Genomic DNA, 25,700 nt, shown 5'->3' on the forward strand with positions numbered 1-25,700 from the left:
AATCTTATATCTTTTTACCAGAAACCAGATTTGTTAGTTTTTGATGTTGTTCCCATAACCCCTTGGATAATAAATCTGCACAGTGCAATGAAACCAGGAGATTAATTTCATATAGAACTAATTGGCAACAGCAAATATGTTCTGGTAGAAACATATGGCCTAATGCTATATGTGTGTGCATGTGCGTGTGTCTGTGTGTGTGTGTGTGTGTGTGTGTGTGTGTGTGTGTGTGTGTGTGTGTGTGTGTGTGTGTGTGTGTGTGTGTGTGTGTGTGTGTGTGTGTGTGTGTGTGTGTGTGTGTCAGGCTTTGTCCGGCATCCTGTGGCAGCAGGTGTTCTCCAGGCTGAGGCTGTGGGAGTTCCTGCAGGTCTGTGTGGATGAAGCTGTGGAGCAGTTCAGACAGCGGCTGCAGGCTGGTGAGTCTTATGTAAAGTGTTTTCAATATGACCCATGATTACCCTAGTCAGTAATTTTTTAAATGCCAAATTTAGCTTTTAATGTAAAATGTGGACAAGAATAATGTGAACATCTGTGAAATATATTGCAGTTTGTTGTAATTATCGCACCCTTGTCTGTCCATCTATCTGTCTGTCTCTCTGTCTATCTGTCGGTCTGTCTGTCCGTCCATCTGTCTCTCTGTGTGTCTGTCTGTCTGTGTGTCTGTCTGTCTGTCTGTCTGTCTGTCTAGGTTCAGGTGTCGGGTCCAGTCCAGAGTGTAAGAAGCAGCTGAAGTTGGTGCAGGACCCTCAGCACCGACGCTTTGGAAACACAGTGGACATGAACTCTGCCCTGGATATTTTCACACCTCACAGGTGACTCGTCTCTCTGGCCTTGGACTTTACTTCCTATGGGACAGGAACAGCAGGCTTGACTGTATATTACTGTAACTACGTGGAGTGCAAAATTTGTAGAAAAAGAAATTCTGCAGGCTTTTACAGTAATACGAGTAGTCTTGCGTTGCCAGACCTATCTCCACAACGCTGTGGAGTAAGGTCTGGCTACACCGCAGATACAATCTAGGATAGGAATAAAAAAACGTTATGGGTTATTTGCATTTCTTTAAACCAATCACAATTGTCATGGGCAGCGCTAAGCTCTGGACGCAGCGACGGTGGCTCTGCGACATCGTCTCGGGAAGGAACTTGTTTTGGTGGAACATTTGCATCCCGCAAAAGAAAACGCCACATACAATATTGTATCACGCACGTGGCTCCCACGCCAGATGTCCCTCACCTTCTGCACTCTGTTCTCAAACTGTTTGCTTTCGGAAAGAACAACAAACTTCAAACTAGCAAGCAACACGCTGAAAAAAGTTTCAAGAACATTTGGATTGAGCAACAAGGCAGCCCTGCTTGGTTCTTTTGAGGAATGATTGTTAAGATTTACAAATAATATGTTTAGGGCATTTCCTCTCTAACTGGGACGTTTTGGGACTGATTGGTGGGACTGCTGTGGACAAAGTATACACAGAGATAAACTGGTAAGAGCCAATGAGGTTTAACCATGTATCCAGCTAATTTATATAGCTCACATTACTGTATTGTGTGAACAGTTAACTTCATTTTTTATTGTATGTGGAGTTTTCTCTTATCGGGGTGACAATGTTCCACCTGTGGTGGAATTTCCAGAAACACCATGTAGTGGTGTGATGAGACTAAAGGGAAAGCTTCATCATCAGGTCATCATAGGTCACAGGACAGGGGACGAGAGTATTCGTCCAGTCTCTGTCATCCAAACCTCTTCTGTCCTTGCCTCCCTGTCTCAATCAGGTAACCTATGTAGACAGCTGCATGATAAGGGAATGTTTTATTTCAGGACTATCTCCTTTTAGAGGTTAGACAAGGTGACATAGTTTCTCATGTACCTAGAACTACGCTCAAGGTGACCATCTTTTCTTTGGCGCCATTGATATCTTGAGATATCACATACTCCATAGTTGGGGCTAGGGATATAAGCATCAGGAAAAGGCTCAGGACCTCAGAGTTAGGGAGGACACTCCAGAATAGCACATTGTGGTTAAACTGTACTGTCTTCCTTAATCTCCTCGATCGAGATCAATAGATACTTGTGTGTAAGACATCAAAGTCTCCCGAACATCCATGTATCCTGAAGAAAGCTGCTAGTTTTTCCTTAACACCACCAAAACAAGTTCCTTCCCGAGACTATTTTGCAGAGCCACCGTTGCCTAAGACGAGTGTGATTGGTTTAAAGAAATGCAAACAACCCAGAGCGTTTTTTTCCTCCTATCCCAGAAAATGTGTGTGTGTGGTAGAGCCACAACCTACTCCACAGCGCTGTGGAGATGTGAGACTAGCCAATGGTTGATGTGACTGAATTCTCCCTCTCTCTGGTAACAGTATGAGCCCATCAGACATCCAGGAGTGTTGTATCTGTTTCAAAAAGAGACTAGAGGAGCTGAACTCGGGGTTATACGAAGAGATGAACCACCACGCAGAGCAGGTGTGTGTGTGTGTGTGTGTGTGTGTGTGTGTGTGTGTGTGTGTGTGTGTGTGTGTGTGTGTGTGTGTGTGTGTGATTTTTCAGTATAACACATTCCATTTTTCAGTTCTTGCTGACCAACTTTCTTTTGGTTTCAACCCCACTGCTATTTTTTCTCATCAGGCGATCAAATGCATTGTGGAAAATGTAGTTTATGAGCGTCTTTCTGATCAGGGGTCAAAGCTGGGTCCGGTCACAAGGAAGTACCCTCTGTGTAGCAGGTAGGCGCTCCAACCCTCTGACCTGTTAAGTTTAAAATCTCAGTATCTACATTTTTTCACTATCTTAGGTTAAAAAAAATGTGTATAGACTATGTATGGTATTGAATGTAAAATGAATCCGACAAGAAAAAGGCACAAGAAAGATTGGGGGAGGGGGGTGGGGGGTATTGTATAGAAATAAAATAAATGTAAGAGTCTCCCTAAATTGTCCTTTTTAAAGGCATACTATGTAACTTTTCCCTGTTCGGTCCCCCTGCAGGTTGTCTCACAGACATAGTGTTGCTTTAAATTATTCTTAGAGATTCTAAGAATGTTTGTTATTGAGAAGTGTAATATCAACATCAGAAATATATTTAGAAATATGTTTATTATTATTTATATGGGAAAGTAGCACTTACAAGGAATTTGCTTTAGTTGATGGTGCATACATAAAAACAATAATATAAAATAAACAAACAATAAATACAGAATTAAATTGCACATACATACATAAATAAATACATGCATACATACATACATACATAGATACATACATACACACATGCATACATACTGTACATACATGCATACATACATACACACATGCATACATACTGTACATACATGCATACATACATACATCCATACATACATACTGTACATACATGCATACAAACATACATACATACATACATACATACATAGATACATACATACATGCATACATACTATACATACATACATACATACATGCATACATACTGTGCATACATACATACATACATACGTACATCATTTACATTTATTTCACATGTCATCATTGTATCATTAAACACAATTTCAGAAGGTACACTGATCAAATGTAGGCCGTGTGAAATGGGGAACCCCAAATAAGCTACTAAAAGCTTTTTGGAGGCTGTGTGGTACAGGATGTACAAAAATGTAGAGGGATGTGCAAAAAGTTCAAAAAGGAAAAAGGATTTATAGAATGTGCAGAGGATACTATTACTTGGTTGGATATTATGTTTTGATTTATATGTCAGTTACTGTGCCTCCTCCAGGTATTTCTCCTTCCCCTTTAAAGAGATGACCTTTGATGAAGAAATGCAGCTGATGGAGCAGAGAGAGAAGGCGTGTCACTTCCTGGCCCATGATGGCTTTGTGAAGGGAAATGACCTGCTCAGGAACTGTGCTGAACCAGGTAAACAAACTTGGCAGGCACAAAAGTGACCAATGCATCACCCTGTACCCTCTTGCCTTATTTATTTATCTATTTATTTGTAGTAAGAGAAATACATCAGCCAAATTATCGTTATTACTTTTAGAAGTAGTAGTTGTGTTTGTATTATTATTGTTATTAATGTTAATATTTGTACTATGAGTCTTAGTTTTTTCTGTTGACTGTGCACTATACTGGACACTACATATATATTTGTGGCATATTTTTGTTTTTAGGTTCTGTTAATTACTTTATATAACAAATGCTAGCTTGGCTGAAAATCTTGATTGTCAAACACTTAATTTCCTGCATTCTGGTGATTTTTTTTGCATCAATTTATGGTGGAAATGTCTTTATTTATGTAAAGGAACTAAAACCTCAGGAAATCATCAGCAGAAATTTGCACTGCGTCACCCACGTGCACATGTATGTGCAGACCCATTCATATAAAAACAGTTCCATTTAGAGCTATTAGCGGTAAAATCCACAGGGTGTCTTTATCGTTGCCAAATCTCCACAGGCAGCCATTGAAATCACACAAATGAACAGAGAGATATATGCACCACCATGTTCCTTAATCTGCCATTTCTTCCTCTCCTGTTGTCTGCAGGTTCAGAGGCCTATCTGCGGAGAGAACTGGTCTGTCAGGCTGACACTATCAAGCTTCGTTATGGAGAGAAACCGGAGGACTGTCCTTATCTGTGGTCTCATATGAAGACATACACAGAGATGACAGCCAACATCTTCTCTGGTGTATGCCTGATCAACTGCCTGTCCACCCCTCTGCATGTGGCTGAGGTATTCTTTATCTACTATTCTGTGCGACCACAGATGATCAAAATCCTCCTGAGCATTTCCTATTAAAGGTGTTTTGTCAAAATCTGTGATAAAATATAGAATACAATTCTGTCCTTTCTCCATTAAAAGAGCATCTAGCTCTAGCTGAAGTACCTGAGCATCCATAGCAATATCCAAGGCACCCAAATTGGAAAGGAATAATGCAAAAGAAGAAGTCCTAGAGTGAGAGGACACAGTACACACAGTACAGCACAGTAACACACTGGTTTATATTTAACGTGTGATTGCAGTGTAGTCAGACTGTGTTTTACCTGTGTAGATCTGAGCGATCCACTTGTATCAGAGATCTAGAAACCTCAGGCAGCCACTCACAAGCACACGCACAGCTGTTAAGTTTACTGGGCCGTTTTTACGTTGAGTGCGAGCAGATCAAACGGTCAATCAAACCGTACAGTGTGAGCATAGCTGCATGCTTTAGCTGTCCAGAAATAATAATAATAATAATAATAATTTAAATGTATAGTGTGAGTTAATGCAATGTAACAGAGTTAATGCAATGTAACAATATACAATATATTTTATTAAATATATTTTGTATATATACTTTATTATATATATATATATATATATATATATATATATATATTTATAAAAATACAACATATCAGAACTTGTCAGCAGTAGAAGAGTAAATTCTTGGACTTCTTTTCATTATTGTCCTATTTGTGTTATGTAATAAACTGCATACCCTTCTCCACTGTCTGGAGAGCCTCTGGACAGGATGCACTGACACACAGTATCATAATTAATTAATACTGAATAATATTAAAGAATATTACAATGTTATGAATCATGTAAAAAGAATGTAAACTCTGTAAAGCTCACTAAAGTCACTAAACCCGACTATAAATTTGTGACGAAACAATCTTCCTTCAAGATATTTAGTAGCTGCTCTGGATTATAGTGTGCTTGTGCTATTGTAGATGTTTAAATGCCCTTTTTCTAAGCGCTTATAGAGTAATTTAGTACGTATTAACAGCAGGCTAGAAAAGCATTGTTTTACTGCCCTGTTCAGTTGAAAGAGAGCGTTTCCTTTGACCACTGTTACTGTAAGTGTGGTCAGAAGCGTGCTCTGTTGCACCTGAAATCACACCCTGAACTATGAAATGCTGTCATATACACTAGTGAAACACTCACATATTCATTACTGAAATGCTCTCACATACACTATTTTCATACTAGTTTCAGTAGTGTGTATGAGAGTGTTTCAGTAGTGTGTATGAGAGCGTTTCAGTAGTGTGTATGAGAGCGTTTCAGTAGTGTGTATGAGAGTGTTTCAGTAGTGTGTATGAGAGCGTTTCAGTTGTGCGTATGAGAGTGTTTCAGTAGTGTGTATGAGAGTGTTTCAGTAGTGTGTATGAGAGCGTTTCAGTATGAGAGTGTTTCAGTAGTGTGTATAAGAGCGTTTCAGTAGTGTGTATGAGAGCGTTTCAGTATGAGAGTGTTTCAGTAGTGTGTATGAGAGCGTTTCAGTATGAGAGTGTTTCAGTAGTGTGTATGAGAGTGTTTCAGTATGAGAGTGTTTCAGTAGTGTGTATAAGAGTGTTTCAGTAGTGTGTATGAGAGCGTTTCAGTATGAGAGTGTTTCAGTAGTGTGTATGAGAGCGTTTCAGTTGTGTGTATGAGAGCGTTTCAGTTGTGCGTATGAGAGTGTTTCAGTAGTGTGATGAGGGCGTTTCAGTAGTGTGTATGAGAGTGTTTCAGTATGAGAGTGTTTCAGTAGTGTGTATGAGAGTGTTTCAGTAGTGTGTATGAGAGTGTTTCAGTAGTGTGTATGAGAGCGTTTCAGTAGTGTGTATGAGAGCGTTTCAGTAGTGTGTATGAGAGCGTTTCAGTATGAGAGTGTTTCAGTAGTGTGTATGAGAGCGTTTCAGTTGTGTGTATGAGAGCGTTTCAGTTGTGCGTATGAGAGTGTTTCAGTAGTGTGTATGAGAGCGTTTCAGTAGTGTGTATGAGAGCGTTTCAGTAGTGCGTATGAGAGCGTTTCAGTAGTGTGTATGAGAGCGTTTCAGTAGTGTGTATGAGAGCGTTTCAGTAGTGTGTATGAGAGCGTTTCAGTAGTGTGTATGAGAGCGTTTCAGTAGTGTGTATGAGAGCGTTTCAGTAGTGTGTATGAGAGCGTTTCAGTAGTGTGTATGAGAGTGTTTCAGTAGTGCGTATGAGAGCGTTTCGGTAGTTTACATGAGAGCGTTTCAATAGTGTGTGAGAGCATTCCCTTGTATGCGTGTGAGGTAACTATGAATAATGTCCCAGATGGCCCCTCATAGAGATGACTGGTACACAAACAACCCACGCAACCCACCATTATTTTTTATTAGCCCCATGTTCTCATTCTTGTTACTGCTGGCTTTACACATACTGCCATCCTAAAAATGTGGTGGTTTGGGTTAATGCTGAAGCATTTAAGGGGCATTCCTACATTGAGCTGCTACAGTATAATGGGTTTGTAAGAAACACCCATTTAGCTATGATGGATAGCCACCAGGTTAATTGCTGTGTACTTAATGTGTTGGTCCCTGTAGGCAATGCTTGCAGCAGCCAGAGCCATCAGACCTAACCTCTATGTGATGGCTGATCTCTTTCCCAGCAGTCAGCTCATTGACAGTGTCTTTATAAACCGCCTGGGAATCACCACTTTAGTGCGAGGTACTGACCCTGACCCCGTGACCTCGCTCCATTTCTGCTCACTGCTCTGCTGGAAAATTTGTTTGAACAAAACACTGAAAAGTCTGCTAGATTGTGAAGAACTGCAGTGATTTGTTTGATCTGGGAATGACACTAAATCTCTTTTCTTCTTTTTGTCTGTTTTGGCTTTTTAATGCAATTGCATCTGACATGTAATGTACATGCATCTTCCATATTTCACTTTTTTCTGTCATTTCAAATGTGTTTTTATTGTTACATATGCTTAACTAAATATACTTGGCTCCCCTATTATTTTCATTCGTTTCTCCATTCCCATCAACCAATACCATGGTTAATCTGCATGCTGCATGTTCAATCTTTTCTCTCTTTCTTTTGCATATCTGCTCTGTCCATCTATGCATCCACATCATTTCCCTCCCTTTTGTTGTCCCTCTTCTTCCTATATCTCTGTCTCCCTCCTTCTCTTTTGGATCTTAACTCTGTGCCCACCTTTGCATGGTGTGGGGGTGACCACGCTGGCTGTGATTTGGTTCTGCAGTACATGCTCGATCAGGCTCGTTCTCTGAGGCCAGACCTGTATGTGGTGGCTGAGCCGATGATTAGCAGTGAGGAGCTGCAGAATGTCTGTGTGACTAGGCTGGGCATTACCTCGCTCATCAGAGGTAAGCAACCACACCAGCAGTGTGTATCATTTGGAACGCAACTTTTTCACATGACATATATCCCTCTCTTGCTTAAGACTGCTCTTATTCAGATTTGATGTTGTTCATGAGTTGGGGATGCACACTGCAGTTTCAAATGATAGAATATTTTTGACTGATCACAAACTTTAGTCCAACAGCCAATCACAGAAGTTTAATATGCAACAAAATGAACATGAACATTAAAAAGGTTACTTTAATTCTTAATTTTGTTTACTTGTATAACAGGACAAAGCAACTAAATGTGGGAACTTGGTCAACAGGAATTTAAAGCTCCAGAACCCGAGGGCCAAATGGTAGAATAGAAAAACGTATATAGAATCCCTGCGAGCTGATCAATGCAATGTTCCCACACATTAATAAACTTTAAAAGAGAAAAAAAGTGCTGAGTCAAGTTGTGTTAATGGAAGCGATAAGACCTCTGACCTTCAGAATAAGAGATGGAGTTAGACAGTGGCAGGGTTGTCATTTGTTATCTATACTCATTGAATTAAAGCACAGATTAATAATTGATATCAGACAAACAAAATATTATGACCATCAGCAGAATCAGCAGAGGAGCCAACTGTTAATCTGTCCTAATTGTTAAAGGGAACCTTTTAGGCTTTTTCATTTATTTTCTGCCATATCTATAATTTTGCAGAGTTGGAAGTTCATATTAAACATGGCAAAAAGCCTTAAATAATGAATTAAACATATTTAAAAGAAATCCCTTTGAGCCAAAACCTTTGATTTCACACTGTTCTGAACACTCTGGTTTAAACAGTTACTCTCATGCAGGGGCAGGGTTTATTCATATATATTGTCATCTTTGCAGATGTTGTTCATTACCACATACCACAAGTTGAACCATTAGTTTGAATATACATGTAAAGCCTCTAATAACTTTATATATAGATGATTATAGATGGAATTAAATAACATTTAACGGCACTCTAATGAGTTGGCATGCTGCATCACTACTTTGAGATCGCATGTTTTCATATACAGTAAGTCTTGTCATTATTACAGACCTGGCTGATGTGATGTGAGGCAGCTTCTTTTCCTCCGTCTCTCCATCAGATCCTATGGGTGCAGCAGACCGTCAGGAGGAGGAGGGCTCGCTGTCCTGGTTTGGTGGGGAGCCTGTAGGTGCTTTCTTTCAGCCTAGCCTTCGGCCCCTGATCCCAGCCGTCAGTCACACCATGTTCATGGATGTCAGCCCGAACAATCACAGTCCCATCCAGGTCTGCTTTCATCTAGGACAGGGGTCTTCAACGTTTTATAGGCCAAGGAGCCTTTGCTTAAAGAGAGACAGAGTAGGGACCCCTTACTACATATACTGTATACAATTGAGTTGCATATTAAACTAGGCCGGAAGGACGAAAATAAATGGACATTATATATAGTACATGTGGAAGACACAGTGAATCGAATTGAATTGACTATGTTACTTATAAGCTTCTTCAATGTGAAGATTAAATGTTTTTTTCACAAATTTATATTTGCTATTAAAATGTTAGATTAATAATAATGTATATTTTCAGACACTTTCAAAAGATATATATTTTTTAAATAATTTGGCGGCCCCCCTGCACTAACTCTAAGAGGACCACCTGTTGAAGATCTCTGATCCAGGATAGAGATTATACTACCAAACATTTCTGCTACTGCCACCGCTAAATCTACTGCTACTAGTACTATTATTCCTGCTATCGTCTATTACTTTTTCTAGTGCCATGAGTGGTGGTGTAGATTATATATCTGCTGCCTCTTAAAATTCCTGAACCTTGTGATCAACTATTACAACCTATACAAAAACCCAAAAGCATTGCTAGCTGAAAACCTTCATGTGATTCACTAATAAAAAGCATTTAATGGGAAACAATAGCGAAGCAATCACTTTGAATTGGCAATAGTCTCGCATTGCCAGACCTTCCTCCACAGCGCTACAACAGAGGAAACTCAGATTGGACAGATAGTCTAGCTAGCTGTCTGGATTTACCCTGCAGAGATCTGAGGAGCAGTTAACCATAGTCCTCACAAATCCACCAGAGGTTAGAACGCCAACACTGTAGAAGAGCATTCAATTCATAGTGATATGAATTTTATAAATACCATCTGTCCAGTGGCGGACCCAGGCTGTCTGAGGGACAGGGGCGAAAAAAAATAAAACGGGCACCAGCTCGCATGTGGTGGGGTACCAGCGCTCAGAACGTTTTCCAGCATGTAGGGCAGCCTGTCTGCATTATGTTTTCTACACTGGAACGGCATCTGAGATGGCCCTGCGTCACGTTTTATCCTTGATCTTATTTTAAGACATCCTGACTCAGAATCAGAATTAAAAAAAAGATATATTGCCAAGTAAGTGTAAGTAAAACTTACAAGGATTTTCTTCTTGGTTGTTGGTGCATACATGAACATATTAAACATTAAAATGAAATAAACAGTAAGTACAGAAACAAATATGTACAATATAACTGTTTAAGAAAAAAGAGACTGTATGGATAATTGCAGGATGTGCAATATTAAGGGATGTGCAAAAGTGAATGTGCAAAGGACAGGTACAGTATATAGTATATATATATAGTATAGTATAGTTTGTTTTTTAGGAATCGTATCAAGTGAAAATCCCCTAAATTAGCTTGTTTCAAGCAAAATAGTTAGCCAGAGTTAGCTATAAGCACATTTTCATCTGTCGCACCTAGGCAGGAAACAGAATAACTTCTCTGTCAAAATCTGTAATTGTATTGCATTTTTGCAGTGTAAGATATGGTCAGTTACAATCAAGCATGTTTTGGTTCAGTCATGCTCTCTCCATCTCTATTTATTCTCCCAAAATACAATTGAAAGACTCACCTCGTTAGAAAATGTCATTGTCCGCAGTGACAGAATATGAACAACCACATTGTAAATATCAAACTTGTTACTGAATTGTTGATTTGAACCATACAGGCCAATCTTAACCTCTCGTGTTGTTTCAGACGTGTTCAGTATACGACCTCTTGCCTAGATCTACCCTGATTTCTATGGCCTGCTGTGCTACAGGCAGCATCAGAGGATATGATGAGCTGCTTCCTTGTCAGGTAAAATCAAATGCACGTAAAGTACCACAGCATGGCATGGCTGGCTGGCTCACTGTTGACTGTACAGGGATTTTACTGAAGCTCAGATGTTGTTCACGTTTTAAGTAATATAAGGTTGCTTTCACACCTACCTTGTTTGGTCCGTTTAAAACCAACCCTGGAGCATTGGGTCTGATAGTCCGGTTGGTTTTGGCTGGTGTGAAAGCTCAGCCCAAGATTTAATGTCATTGCGTTCATTAGATTTTGTAACACAGCACGGTTACTGTATGTTGAAGTGGCGTTTTGAGCCTGTGGGTGGCAGTAGAGGAAAGGACAAGGGGTTACTAGGTCCAGTAGGTTTTACCATATGGGCTATGAAATGCCATTTAAATAGGCCTATGAATACATTATACATACATGTACATATAAATATATAAATGTGTCAATTAAGTTCAAGAAATGAACAATTTATTCATTTCAGGGAACTTTTATTTCATAATGTCACATTTATTTACTTTCACTTCTTATGTTCAAATGTATTTGAACATAACATTATTTAATATTGAATAAAATGGCATTCCATAATGGGCAGCACTAATATTAACAACATGGTCTGATCTACCAGTTAACACCAATATATATATATATATATATATATATATATATATATATATATATATATATATATATACCTTGGTCCAGTCACCACCTGGCACAGAAAACACTGAGCGTTCTGATGGGTTTTGTGAGCATTTCAGGGATTGACCTTCCCTGTGTTGTACAGATCTCAGCGGTGGGGGAGGACCATCAGTACACCTGCTGGAACTCTGAGGCCCGGACATGTGACCAGGTCAACCTACAGACTGGGATCCTGGCTGGGAAGCTGGCCCTGAACCAGCTTCACCAGGAGCTGGCTGCTGAGGGCTTTACTCAGGTCTGTTCTCTCTGTTACGGTGGAATGTCTATTTGAACCCAAAGGGTCCAGGTTTATCAAGGGGAGGGGGCAGGTCCACAGTAGTCCGAGGCAGAGTGGAGTGGTGCAGGAGGGCAGATGAGAGGGCTTGTGTCAGTGATCCAGTGGGTGATATCCAGTGCAGTAGAATCCAGTTCCTTGGGCGCCTGGGTAGCTCACCTGGTAGTACATTGTCCTTGCTGCAGCAGCCGAGGGTTTGGTTCCAACCTGAGGTCCTTTGCTGCATGTCATCCCCTCTTTCAACAAGTTTAGTGTTTTGAAATCCTGAATTTCTTAGGAAATCTTTAAAGCTTTAGTGCGTAACTTTTTGATATTAATGAACGTCCGTTACGGTCATGGAAGGCTTGTATCATGTGGACGCGCCGACAATTTTGTTGTCATTACTTAGAATTCTTCATGGGGGAGACAGAAATTACGCACAGGCTTTTTTCTTTTGAGTTTAGTTTATTTATGGAAGGGGACAGCGCAAATTAATAAAACACATGATTTCCCATGAGTTAGGAAAGCCAGAATTAGCCAAAAGGCTATTTTTCACCTGTAGTCCCCTGCCTTCGATGTTAAAAAAGGCTTTTCTTTGCTTGTAATGGAGTGAGTATTGCATGACTGATGAGTGGGTGATGACATCACCAGACTGGAAAGCCTTTTGAAAATCGTTTTAAAACCTCTATAATTTGCTCTCACGCCCTCAATGTTTACTTTTCATACACAATTTATATATCAAAATGTCGCTATTCTTGTCTTTTTTAGCCAATGTGCTCTTTTAAGCACATTGGCTAAAGTAGACCTTATAGTTTTTGAATTATCTGCTTCAAAACAACACGATACCCTCTTCACCTTATCATCCACTGCAATGTTATTTCGCTTAGTCTAGTCTTCAGCACAAACTCTTTTTTAAAAATGTGATATACGAGTAATGTTTGTGATGCTCAAAGTGAAGAGATTTTTAGAAATAAAGTTTAAGGTTTTCGACTGGGAAGCACGAAAACCAGCAGTGTGCTGTCATTCTCTGAAATTCTAGGTCTCCCAGGTGTCACTTTTCAGCTCTCACTATGACAAGCAGCTTCTGAGCCACACCTACTCTTTTTTTAACCATGACACAGCACTTTTGGCTGTCTGCCTGTCTGCCTGCCTGATTGCCTGCCTGCCTGCCTGTCTGTTTTATTCAACTTTTGAAAGACATTCAAATTAATTAGAACCATTTCCACTGTTGCACATTTTCCTACAAATTCACCTTTTTCATACACATTCAAGCCAGCAATTCAGTGTAGTGACTTCTTCTCAGAAAACCTTATAATATTTCACTTTAGTTTTTTTGTGTTTTTTTAACATTTTAATGAAATTTATACAAATGTATATATTTTATCCTTTTCCACTTTTCCAACTGTTCTCACTGTTTTACCTTCTTCTCAGAATCAGAATCAGAAAGGGCTTTATTGCCATGTACGTTTTTACACATACAAGGAATTTGTCATGGTGTTGTAAAAAAGAACGCTATGGCATTAAATCCAGCAATCTAGTTTAGCTTAAGGAATTTAGCTTTTCAGCATTCACAAGCACTTTCAGCAGGAAATGAATAATGAAAGTAAACACAACTGACAAAGCAATTTTGACAAAGGGACAACCCACACACCAGTATTTTTTTTTATTGGTTTGTGGCATTTTTAGGTCTTTATTTGATAGTACAGCTTAGACAGGCCAGAATCGAACCCGCTGCCGCTACGAGGACTGAGCCTCTTTACATGGGGCACACACTCTACCAGGTGAGCTACCCAGGCGCACCGCACAGATTAGTATTTTGAAGGTGCTGCAAGCGATGCTGCACAAAGATTGTTGATATTTGAACTCAACTGCCCCCCAGTTACAGCACAATGGTGTCGTCTGATTTGTTTCTTTCTGGTTGGACGTGCAGGTGTACGTGGAGCAGCTGGATGAGGGCGTGGTAGCAGTTACCAGACACTGTCCCAGCAGCCACCAGTCTGTGGTGGCTGTGCTGCGGAGGGCGATCAAGAACCCAGAGACACAACATCATACAGAAGCTGTTTCACCGATGTTCATACCAGGTGACAGTCATACAACCATATCCTGATACGAAGCTCATATCTTTTTTTCCTGTTTTTTATGGTGCAAGGGGCAGCATGTTCATAAACAAACAAAGGTAGTCACATGAAATATACAGTATAGGAATAGATGGAGATGTCAATATAGACCAAACGAAACAAATGGAAAAAAAACAGGAAAATAAAAATAGATATGACCGTAACAACAACTCTTGCTATTTGTATAAGTGGTTTGGCTGATGCATGTCAGAGAAAATCAGATCTCAGAGACAACAAATTCATTGGTGTTGGGTTTCTGCTCAAAGAGAGAACGGTGGATTTTGGCAGGGACAGAGAAAGAGAGGGGACTAATACTAATATCAGTTACTGGCCACAGACAGTACTTAAGAGGGAGCTCCACTGATTTTACACATCATAGTCTGTTTACAGGTTTTGCGAAGTACTACTGCATATGTGGAAAAAGACTACAACTTTAAAACTGGAAATAAATCGGGGGTGTGGAGTTAGAGAGAAGTAAGCTGCTTGCGGCTAGAGGCTCTGAGCAAGTAACATAACACACCCGAATCTTCAACCAGTGGTCGGGCTGCATTTTGGACAATGTAGGCGCGAGGTATTTATTAGGTTCTGCGGCATCGATTTTGATTAATTTTTGACCATCGATTGTGAGTTTGACAATGTTATATGAAATGGAAAAAAACAGGAAAGTAAAAATAGATATGAACCTAACAACAACTAGAAGAACCCTCAGAGAGCAGACCTCTGCCAAGGCCATGCCCTAAAACAGTGGTTCCCTACCTTTTTTATGTAAAGGACTCCTAAACTCACACAAATTAGACCGCCGTGCCAGGTCCCCCGTCTGATAGGATTTTTGCTTTTAGATGGTATGGTCATACATTCTGTCATTGTGTTACTTATGGATGGAATTATAGTGAAAATAAATGATTGCCCTTTTTACTGGGGACCCCCTGAAAACCCCTCGAGGACCCCTTGGGGTCCCTGGACCCCACTTAAGGAACCACTGCCCTAGAAGGACTGTTTTCTTAATCCCCCCCCAAAAAACCACTAGTTATTTTTTGATTGTCCGCTTACTGACAAGGCATGGCTGACTCAGTGAGTCGGTGCTAGTCTTAAAAATAGCCTCCATTTGAAGTTTGTAGCAACGTAGAAGAACTGATGTAGTAACGTTAGCTAAATCTGGAAAAAATATTTTTAATTTACAACAATCCCCCCCGAGATTTGTGTTGTCCCAATGCAGTCTCCTATGCCAAATCTCGCAAAGCAAAAAACAGTTTGTGTATCCGCCCTGTGATTCCTCCACATACTCCACAGCACTGCGGAGGAAGGTCTGGCTAGTCCACACAGCATTCCTGGTTTATTGGCATTTCTTTAAACCAATCACAATCGTCTTAGGTGGCGTTAAGGGCCGGCCGGAGCCACGGTGCCTCTGCTAAATAGTCTCAGGAAGGAACTTGTTTTGGTGGAACATGTGGACGTCAAAAAGTAATTTTAGACATGCAACAGAAAACTCTGATTGGACAGATAGTCTAGCTAGCTGTCTGGATTTACCCTGCAGAGATCTGAGGAGCAGTTAACCATAGTCCTCACAAATCCACCAGAGGTTAGAACGCCAACACAGAGACAGAGGAAGGGGACGGACATCTGGCCGAAAGAGTGACATCTGGTGGAATTTCTGGTGGCACCGGAGCAATCCCGGAAGTGGAACATTGTAGATATAGACAATGTAGAGCCCAGTGTGAATATGTATAACTGTGTTTATTTTATTTTAACTGAGAAAGAAGAGGTCATAGAGAGAGGAATTCAGAAATATCAGCTAAGCTGGACTTTTTTCCTGTCTGTTTTGCCTTCAAAGGTCATATTCAAGAGGTGGTGTTGGAGGCTGTGACCAACTCCAACAAAAAAAAAGACAAAAACATCAATGGCCTGCCAGAGTGCACTGCGGAGATCCAAGAACACATCCAGGTAGAGACTTGAGTCATCTTCAGTTGTGTGGGATTCTGGAGACATTTAAACTCCTGCGTTTCTGTGTCTGCACTGTGATTAATATTTCTTTAGTATATTTGAGTTGTAATAAATGGTCTATAACATGCAAAACTCTGTTATAGTGCATACTTGTCATACGTCATGCTAAGTCATAGTTCAAGTAGCTTTATATCTAGGAATTTAAACCATTTCAAAATATCTTCCAGCTGAAGGACAGTAAAGTGGTTAAAAAGGCAGACATGGTGTCCAAACACAACAGCATTTATCAGGAGATAGTGTTTGAGAAGTTCACACCAGGCTGCGTCATCATCTTCAGGTGGGTCAACCTGGGGATGGACTGAAAGAAAAGTGCTGTCCGTAGTTTATCAGAATCATTTAATCCGCATTATGTCATGAAATGCCTGGCTTGGATCTACTTGTGTTCTGTGTTCTTCTACAGGGTGACTCCGGAGCCCAAGTGCCAGGAGCAGCTGGGGGTTCTGAGACACCACCTGATCCAGTTTAGTCCTCAGTACCAGACCGGCTCACTGGCTGAACACAGTACACCATCCATTCTCACCAAGCCGCTGAGGATGTTCGTATGCCTCAACAACTAACATCTAAGTAGTCATCATCATCATCATAATAATAATAATAATAATAATAATAATAATAATAATAATAATAACTTGGATTTATATAGCGCCTTTCAAGGTACCCAAGGTTGCTTAACAAATAGGGAGGTTAGGGGTCAAAGGACTTAAGGCTTTTTGAACATGGGCAGGGATAGGGCAGAGCGGACGTGGAGTGGTAGACTGTTCCAGAGTGTGGGAGCATTGGCAGAGAAAGCCCTGTCCCCAAAAGTCCGCAACCTGGTGCGGGCGGTATCCAGCAGGTCCTTGTCAGAGGACTGCAGGGAACGTGACTGAGTGTAGGGGTGGAGTCATGTAGGGGTATAGTGGTGAGAGTCCATGGAGAGATTTGTAGGTGAGCAGGAGGATCTTGTAGGTGATGCGTGACTTGACTGGCAACCAGGGGAGCTGATATGCTGCCAGGGCTTGGTGCTGGTTAGAATCCGGGCAGCAGAGTTCTGGACATACTGGAGTCTGCTAAGGGTCTTGGTGGGCAGTCCAGACAGGACACCATTGCAGTAGTCCAGACGGGAAGTGATGAAGGCATGGATGAGTGTCTCATCATGACTGTGCAACAAGTAGTCATCATCATGACTGTGCAGTATTGATGTTGATGCATGACTTGGCAGTTGACGAAACATGCAGGCACCCTTCACAATAAGAAAAATGTTTAGCGTACCGTTGATGACAATGACATTTTTGTGGATGACTGCAGAATGCAAAAGAGAACACGTAGTCTCAACAAAGTTACCTATGTGTTTTAGCAACAGGGTAAATGCAGCTGTGCAACAGTATTGAATCCACAATAATCGATTAGTTGTCGGTTTGAGTTGTTTTTATGAAAAAAAAAAAAAGTCTTTGATTCTAGCTTCTAAAGTGTGCATATGTTCTAGTTTCTTCTCTCCTCTGTGACAGTAAACTGAAGATCTTTGAGTTGTTGAAAATAATCAACAGTGAAAATAATCGTTAGTTGCAGCCCTCCTCTAGGAAGAGATTCATTAATCTCCCCACCAGTTAAGGCGAGGTCATTGAAAAACAAACTGCAAAAGGTGTTTATTCTGTTGCTGTGTTTACCAATGTATCAAGATGCAACACTTTTATATATTTGTGGCTGAGAGTGTTGTATACCAGCAACATCTCACTGTCTCCCAAGAGTCCTCCTGCTGTAATAGTGCTTTCAATAATCATTTGTCATTCCCGCATTCACTTCATCAGGTGATCGGAGGATAAATATGAAAACACAATCGTGTGTTTCAATGATGTCAATGGACTTGTTGCACAACTGAAACACACCCATCATCAGTGTTTCCTTGAAGGGATTCTAAGAAATATGTTAAATACGGAGCCTGATTAATACTTCTGTTGTTGACAGAATGTGACATTTTCTGAGCTAGAGGACATAGGCTTCCCAACAGTCTGAGTCACTAGTGTAACAATAAGCTACCGCTAACCCGTGCTTGTTGATAACAAAACACAGCCACTGAAAGTTGGCCTATAGTCGTAACATAATCCCCCTTTTGTCTCACTTTCCCTATGTGTTGCAATTAATGAAACTATACTGCTCTGGATCTTTTCCAACTCTAGAGGGGTTTGTGCTGTGTTGTTGACTCACCTCAGACTTGGTATTGTTTGGCGTTGGAAGACGACCGCTAACCCGGCCCTCCGGTGCTTCTAGCCCCGTTCTTCCTTGTTGTTATAGTTCTGATTTTAAAAGTTGGGTAGCTCATTCTGTCAGGTAGGAAATACCTATCAGAATGGACTACCTCCTCTATAAATGTAGTTAAAAAGGTGTATATACAAAAGTTTGTGTTGTGGGAAACACTATTGTTCAGTCATCGTGCTCAGTTGTGTGCTCTGTCATGAGTCCTGTTCTCTAAATGGCCACCCCCACACACCTGTGCATGGATCTTTTCACAAGTTATCGATTAGTTGTTTGCTCTATAAAATGTGAGAAAATGGTGAAAAAGGTTTTCAAAGACCAAGATGACGTCCTCAAATGTCTTGTTTTGTCCACAACTCAAAGATATTCAGTTTACTGTCACAGAGAAGTGATGAAACTAGACACATTTAAGAAGCTGGAATCAGAGAACATAAAACAATGACTCAAACCGATCAGCCGATTTTCAAAATAGTTGGCGATTAATTCAATAGTTGACAACTAAGGGATTTAGCTTTGCATCTCTACTGTCTACCTGTCAGTTCGTCACCACTGACATGCTCTTACTTCCTCAGCATCATGTCAAAGCTGACTCTGGCTGACATGAACATGCTGCTGTACCGCTGTGATGCAGAGGAGAGAGAGGATGGGGGAGGATGCTACAACATCCCTTCATGGTTACCTCTCAACTATGGAGGCTTGCAAGGTATTTAAAAACACTAGACAAAAGCCACACAAGTTCAAGGTATGCACCAATATAATAATCATCATTTATCCCAGAATGTATGCAGTGTGAATATTCATGCAGAGGTTGTGGTTCTTAGGGCTGATGTCAGTGATGGCAGAGATTCGCCCCAAGAATTATCTTGGTCATCCGCTCTGTGATAACCTGAGGCAGGGAGACTGGTTGATGGACTATGTCTCCGAAAGACTGTTGGCCAAAGGTGGAGCCGTGGGAGAGGTGAGCAACAGTCAGGTTACCAATCAGGGTCAGACTTTATCTGGATAATGTTATGTCAAGTGTATCCTATGAAGGAAACTCCTGCACTTAAGTTACATGGAGATTCCACTCTTCAACTCTTCAACAGGGATATCCAATGAAATCAGCCAAACCAGTAAACACTTGAGCATGGAGCTTTATTCTTGATCTTGGAAACAGTAAGGTGGCAAAATAACTTCAACAACAAAGGGATTAGGATATTACCTTATCCTTACTTGTACACTAATCTGATAACAAGCAAAATGTCAGTCTGTCGCCAGTCCCCCAAGGATGTGTGCCGGGCTTTAAAGAAAATTGAACATAGCGGCTAAACAGTGGAATAGCCACTCACGGCCTGTCACGTGATGCCTTTTGGCCAGAAAGAAAGACACGTCTGTAAATCAGTGGATTTTTTTTTTTTTGGAGCACCACAACCCCCGGGAAATGACTAAGGAATTTGATCCATTCGGTCCGATAACATTTGGAAAGTCTAGAAGAGCCGCACGAAAAAAATAATTTTATCCCCATTCAAGTTAGCGGCGCGCTAAACTGGAAGAAGCCGGCTCTACTGCACCTGCTTTATGGGCCGCACAGTGCGGAAGCAGTGCCGATCATCCAGGTCATATTTGGCTCCATGAAGGCTTATGGTGCCACTGACCCTAACTCTTATAGGAATGAATGGGGCTCAGACTTGAACACTGTATCCAGGTCTTATTATACATCCACTGGCTAAGCCCTACTTACCTACATAAAGTATTCTGACAACAAACAACATGTCACTGACAACACCTGTATCATATGATCAATTGCACTGAAATACAAAAAGAGGTGATCAAAGTCAAAGGTGACAGGACGGAGCTTTACCTGCAGATCAAACCCTGAGTCTGACTACCAATGACTTCTTTGTGATATAGAAATATCTGATTTGACAATGCAAATTGAAAGGATATAAAACAGACGACAGGGCTGGCAGAGCAATGAGTCACTCTTGTCAAACTGCTTTGTTGATCCAACCAGATTTCACAATATACATTGATGCAATACTTCACAGTTAAGCTGTTTTACCGGGTACAAATGAACTATTGAGATTTATAGTCATTTCATTGTGAAGAGCATTCATTTAAAAAAGTCTAAGAACTTGTCTGCATTAGTGTGGGTTTGGGCCTTGGAGCTGCTAAGTCATTTGTGGTCTTTATGCAGTGGAATGCAGAAGTGAATCTGTGCACTGTTGATGTTGACCTTTGACCTACAGGTGGGCCAATGGTTCCAGGCCATGTTTGGCTACCTGAAGAACATCCCCCGCTACCTGGTACCTTGCTACTTTGACTCCATCATCCAGGGAGCCTACACCAGCGCTCTAGAAGCCATTTTCAAATACATGTCAAGGTGTTTCTTTTTCATTTCTCTTTACTTTCTCTAATGCTTTTTGATGGAGGGCTTACTAAGGCTACATCTACAGTACTCTACTATACGTTTTGGTTTAAAAAAACGAATATCTATTGCAACGTCTAGGCTTCCAGTCGAATGGTCATATGATATACAACACGGACAGAGATTAGTTCTGCTACTGGAGCTAAAACTCTTGTGTGGACGGAGATTGTTTTTGTCTCAAAATGCCATCCGCCATTCCCTCAGCCACTTATCTATTCATTAATTTGACTTTAAAATGAAAAATAATAATACTCATGACACACTGTGACAACTCTGTGTCCCTTTCTATTGTGTCCCTCTGGCTACATTAGCTTTGTGCAGAATGGTTCCAGCCTGGTCAAACAGCTGGCGCTGGGTTCGGTGCAGATGTGTGGTGTGGGTCACAGTTGTGCTTTTCCCACACTCTCTCCTCACCTTAAAGATGTCCCATACCACCTCAGTGAAGTCACTAACCAGGTGGAGCAGTGCTGTGTGACACTGGCAGCAGGTATGACCTTTCCTTTTCTCTTTCTCATTTCATTAGATAGGATAAGGTGAGATAGGTGCATTTTAATCCTGAAACATTCTTGTAACCCATGCCACCCAAATAACATAATGAAATAAATACATACATTACATTGTATACTAAATATACATGGTATTACATTACTATACATGGAAAAACCAAATACACAATAGGGGTGTCCCAACTAAGAATTTTCATAGTCAAATCAGAATTGTTAGTCGAATCACATGGGTGGAGACGGGGGCAACCGTTGGTCATGGATCATAGAAAGTGAAACTTTAATCTGTCATGGGGCAGTTGGATTTATTTACCCACTTTAAAAAACATTTATTAAAAGCTTCAAAATTTCCGGACGAGACAAAACTGATTTAGAACGTTGCAGGGAAAGTTGCAGCAGTCTGAACTGGCCCGGAGCGCCAGTAAGCACAGTATATGGTCTTGCAACCTAGAGAGTGACCAAAAAGAGCGGGCATCGTTAAAACAAAGCAGTGAATCAGAGAAATAAAACATTTTCGCAGTTTCATCACTAGAAATGTAACTGTAGCAAGCATCTCACTATCACTAACGCTATCCACATTCATATTTAGACGCAACAAATGTTATCCAGCTACAATAAAAGCCTGAAAGTCGGAAGTTAGGACAGAAGTACAAAGAGTCGTTGTGCTACAAGTAGGTGCAAGTTTACACTCGTCTTGTCCAGAATCTCTGGTCTGAACTGGACTTGATGGCACTGTGAAGATTCGACTGTGAGGCTGGCAGCCAAATCATTCCTTCCAGGCATCGAATATTTGACTATTCAGGGTCACCCCTAATATACATACTAAAATAGAATAGAGAAAAGCCTTCAGTGCTCTTCTTTCAATGAAGCAATCCTCCATCTACGCTAGCAACCATTGTTGTTTTGAACAACCATTCTCTCTGTGTCTTTACCCACACCCAGAGCTGCCAGTAGTTCCTCACAGGATGCTGATTGGTCAGTCAAAGTCGCTAAAACACTAACACATTACAAAGCCTGACATGATGGATTCTCGTGTAATCTCGTGATATTGCAAGAATCCAGCTGCTGTGTAATTTTAACAGTGTACACCAGTCTATTATTTTTACGTTATTTTATTTAACCCTTCATTTAACCAGGTAGGCTGATTGATAACAAATTCTAATTTGCAACGGCGACCTGGCCAAGACAGAGCATAAATGTGCGAGACACATAAAGTTACACATTAAATACGCAAACTATAAACATACATTATACAGTAAAGAATCTACCAAAAATGCAGGTCTAATATAGAGTCAATAAACAGTTTTTGCAATGTAATGTCTAAGTAGTATGGCAATAACGCAATACAATACAATAGTCCTAGTAAAAATGCTGAGTGTAGTACAGATATGTGGTATGATTTAGTTATGGCACTTAGTGTTGCATCTACGGTATGTTACAACATTACTATGTAAAGCTCATGTCAGTGTTTATATTTGTTTTACAAACAGTAACTTGGAAGTGCTTACTTCCAAACTACTGTGAGACCTCGTAGTGACAAATATTAACTTCAAATACAAATTCAAGTTCATACACTCCACATATGGGGAGTGAAATACAATACAGAACAGGACCAAGTGAAGCACACATTCCTATTGATCCCCTTGCATCTCTAAACTGAGCATTTAAAGGATTCTAGTGTGTTCTATTTGTACTCGGAAGACAGACTCTCCGAGGTCAAAGTCTAAAACACGCCACCTGTGCATCAACAGTAGTGAAAGCTGTAGTAACATACAGTTATTAGCACTTCTGTTCTGCTATAGTTGTGTTAGAGTCAACCAATCCCATGAACAGACTCAAATCAACAATACATGTCCTCTAAAAGGTATTGTGTGTATCAAAAGCCTGACATATCTTATTCCTCTGTGCCTTAGAGCTCCATTATTGTTAAATGCCACACCTTTGACCTGAGTGACATGTTCATTCATTACCATGAACACACATATAGTTTAGACTCAATCCCACACACACTGTCCTGCTACCACAAATACTCACTACAGCACCAAATGTGGATAAATCTGCCAATGCAAATAATCCCCAACAAATGCATCATTTTCTCCTCTTTTAGTCCCAATTGCTAGAAATGTCAGCCGTTTTAGAATATCACTGAGCCTTTTACTATACAAATTAAACCATGTATTTGTAAGCTGTATTTAAAGATCTAAGTCTTCAGTAGACAGAGTAGAGAAGTCTGAAAGTATTAAGAGTTGGACTTACAGGTAAGAAACATAAATCTAAACACCAGCATTATCTTTTAATAGTATTGTTATAAACTTTGCAAGGCACAGCATGTTGGTTCTATTAAACATTTGGTTTGTAAAATAAATATTACATAGGCCATACATACACTCCAAGAAATAAGTCTGTAAAATAACAGAAAAAGTTCTGGCAGCTATTACCCAGACTTTGCACTTTGTGTGTAGCTACAGTAAATATAAATTATTATTAAGTTCTTCAAAATTATTATTAAGTTATTCAAAATTCTCTCATACAAAGCTGCCCAGTTAGTAAACTTGTGAAAACTTCTGTAATGCCAAAAAAGCGACAAACGTCGAAAAAAGCAACAAAAAAACACTGGGAAAAGCTTCGAAAAGTTTGGAAAAAAAGACAAAAACATCATTAAAAAAAATGTCACTGAAATGTCAGTAACTTCTTTACTCTCCCAAAACCAGCCACCGTGGCAAGACAAAAGTTGTCAGAGCACAAATTATGCAAAAACTGTGAACGTTCTACAGACAATTCCTGTTAAAATATAAAGTAATCCAACCGTTAATACCGACTTTTTCCCTCAGGTAATGGTTGTTTGTCTTTCCTTCAGGTCTCCCTCACTTTTGTGCTGGGGTGTTACGTTGTTGGGGCCGTGACACCTTCATTTCCCTGAGAGGCCTGCTGTTGCTGACTGGCAGACACCTGGAGGCTCGGTGAGTCCACCACACAGCTCCACCAGAGAGGAGAACAGGGGCGTCAAGACCTTTAGGGCTTCGAGACCTTCAGAGATCTCCACCTGTCTTGCGAGTCCGTTTGCTTCATCAATGAACAAATTCTAAATGGGGGTTCTTGGGGTAACGTCCAGGAAATCTTGAGCATCAACCACTTTACTTCCTGCACAATTTGAGCATTTTCTGCATCAAGTTATGGTGCAAATGTAAATAGTATTATTATGAATTAATTAATCTCCTTTATTGTTCAAAACTTTCTGCATATTAAAAAAAATCACACGTTTTGGGATGTTTTTTAAACAGTTAATATTTTATTATTATTATTATGATAAGATATTTGGGGGGGGTTCACTGGCAAGTTTTGATTATTGGGGTGTGGGGGGTTGTAACCCCCTCATCCCCCCTGTAAAAAATGGATAATTTACGTAATTAGGTGCCATTTTCTAGGAATTGTTTAATTCTGATGGTCAACCTGCTCTCACGTGACCAGACTGTATTATTGACTGTACTGGCTTCCAAAGAGTCTGCTGGGTTGGTGACAGAATCACTTCAAAAATTCTATAACTACAAATGTGATTTTTTTTGTTGAACTTTACATCACCTGATTGCTGAGTATCAGTACTGGAGCATCCACAACGTGTTATCTACATATGCACGTCAAACAATAAATCATTTGAGGCCCTGTTGTCACCTGGTTTTAAAACCCGTCCGGTGTTATCTGATCACAAAGGGGACAGCTCTAAGTCTAAATGTCTCAGTGTTTATATTCCGGTGCTCTGCACACATCTGAAACCTGTCTGCCTGCTCTTTTCTCTGGCTCTTTGGAGCTCTGTTTCCCACGGTAGCCTGGAAAATATTTTGCAACGTCTGTTGTTGCTATTTAGAAGCCGACGAGCCCTGAGTGACCGGCCAAAGCAGCTGATCTCATTTACATTCGTCAGTGTCTTCGTAAATAACCATCTGAAAGTCCCCTTTTTTCTACCAGATTTTTTAAAAAGCCGTTTTAATTTAGCATTGCCCCTTTCATATGCTATTCATACTAAAATGGACTTTGCCTAAACACATACAATATTATGTGTTAATGTGTAAGCACTGTTGATAAAAGGTCAATAGCAGATATCAACAAACCAGTGTTATGTGATAACAGCAGATACTAAAGCTTGAAGTGATGGATGTTTCTACTATGGTCCAGCACTGGTATTTTTAGATTAGATTAGATTGGACAGATTTTATTGATCCCAAATTGGTAAATATCAGTGGTACAGCAGCAAAATAACAGACACACAGCAGACAAAAAATAATGATACAAAATGCAAAGGAAAGAATGTACAAATGTATATACA

The 25,700-nt window shown here is 40.3% G+C and overlaps 1 protein-coding gene across 1 annotated transcript in view; it reads left to right on the forward strand.

Moving 5' to 3' along the window:
- The window catches only part of LOC144537073 (glycogen debranching enzyme-like), a 58,484-nt gene that overhangs the window by 22,890 nt on the left and 9,894 nt on the right, over positions 1-25,700 (forward strand). Inside the window, exons 6-24 of the mRNA XM_078280493.1 lie at positions 305-432; positions 708-812; positions 2,358-2,460; positions 2,623-2,720; positions 3,761-3,900; positions 4,529-4,716; positions 7,961-8,084; positions 9,186-9,349; positions 11,087-11,188; positions 11,952-12,101; positions 14,050-14,200; positions 16,068-16,177; positions 16,405-16,514; positions 16,638-16,772; positions 19,042-19,172; positions 19,291-19,427; positions 20,698-20,831; positions 21,188-21,363; positions 24,237-24,339. Of these exons, the coding sequence (XP_078136619.1) occupies positions 305-432; positions 708-812; positions 2,358-2,460; positions 2,623-2,720; positions 3,761-3,900; positions 4,529-4,716; positions 7,961-8,084; positions 9,186-9,349; positions 11,087-11,188; positions 11,952-12,101; positions 14,050-14,200; positions 16,068-16,177; positions 16,405-16,514; positions 16,638-16,772; positions 19,042-19,172; positions 19,291-19,427; positions 20,698-20,831; positions 21,188-21,363; positions 24,237-24,339 (2,489 nt within the window). The remainder of the gene's footprint in view (positions 1-304; positions 433-707; positions 813-2,357; positions 2,461-2,622; positions 2,721-3,760; positions 3,901-4,528; positions 4,717-7,960; positions 8,085-9,185; positions 9,350-11,086; positions 11,189-11,951; positions 12,102-14,049; positions 14,201-16,067; positions 16,178-16,404; positions 16,515-16,637; positions 16,773-19,041; positions 19,173-19,290; positions 19,428-20,697; positions 20,832-21,187; positions 21,364-24,236; positions 24,340-25,700) is intronic.

This window comes from Sander vitreus, chromosome 22 (genome assembly GCF_031162955.1).
Source record: "Sander vitreus isolate 19-12246 chromosome 22, sanVit1, whole genome shotgun sequence".
NCBI lineage: Eukaryota > Metazoa > Chordata > Actinopteri > Perciformes > Percidae > Sander > Sander vitreus.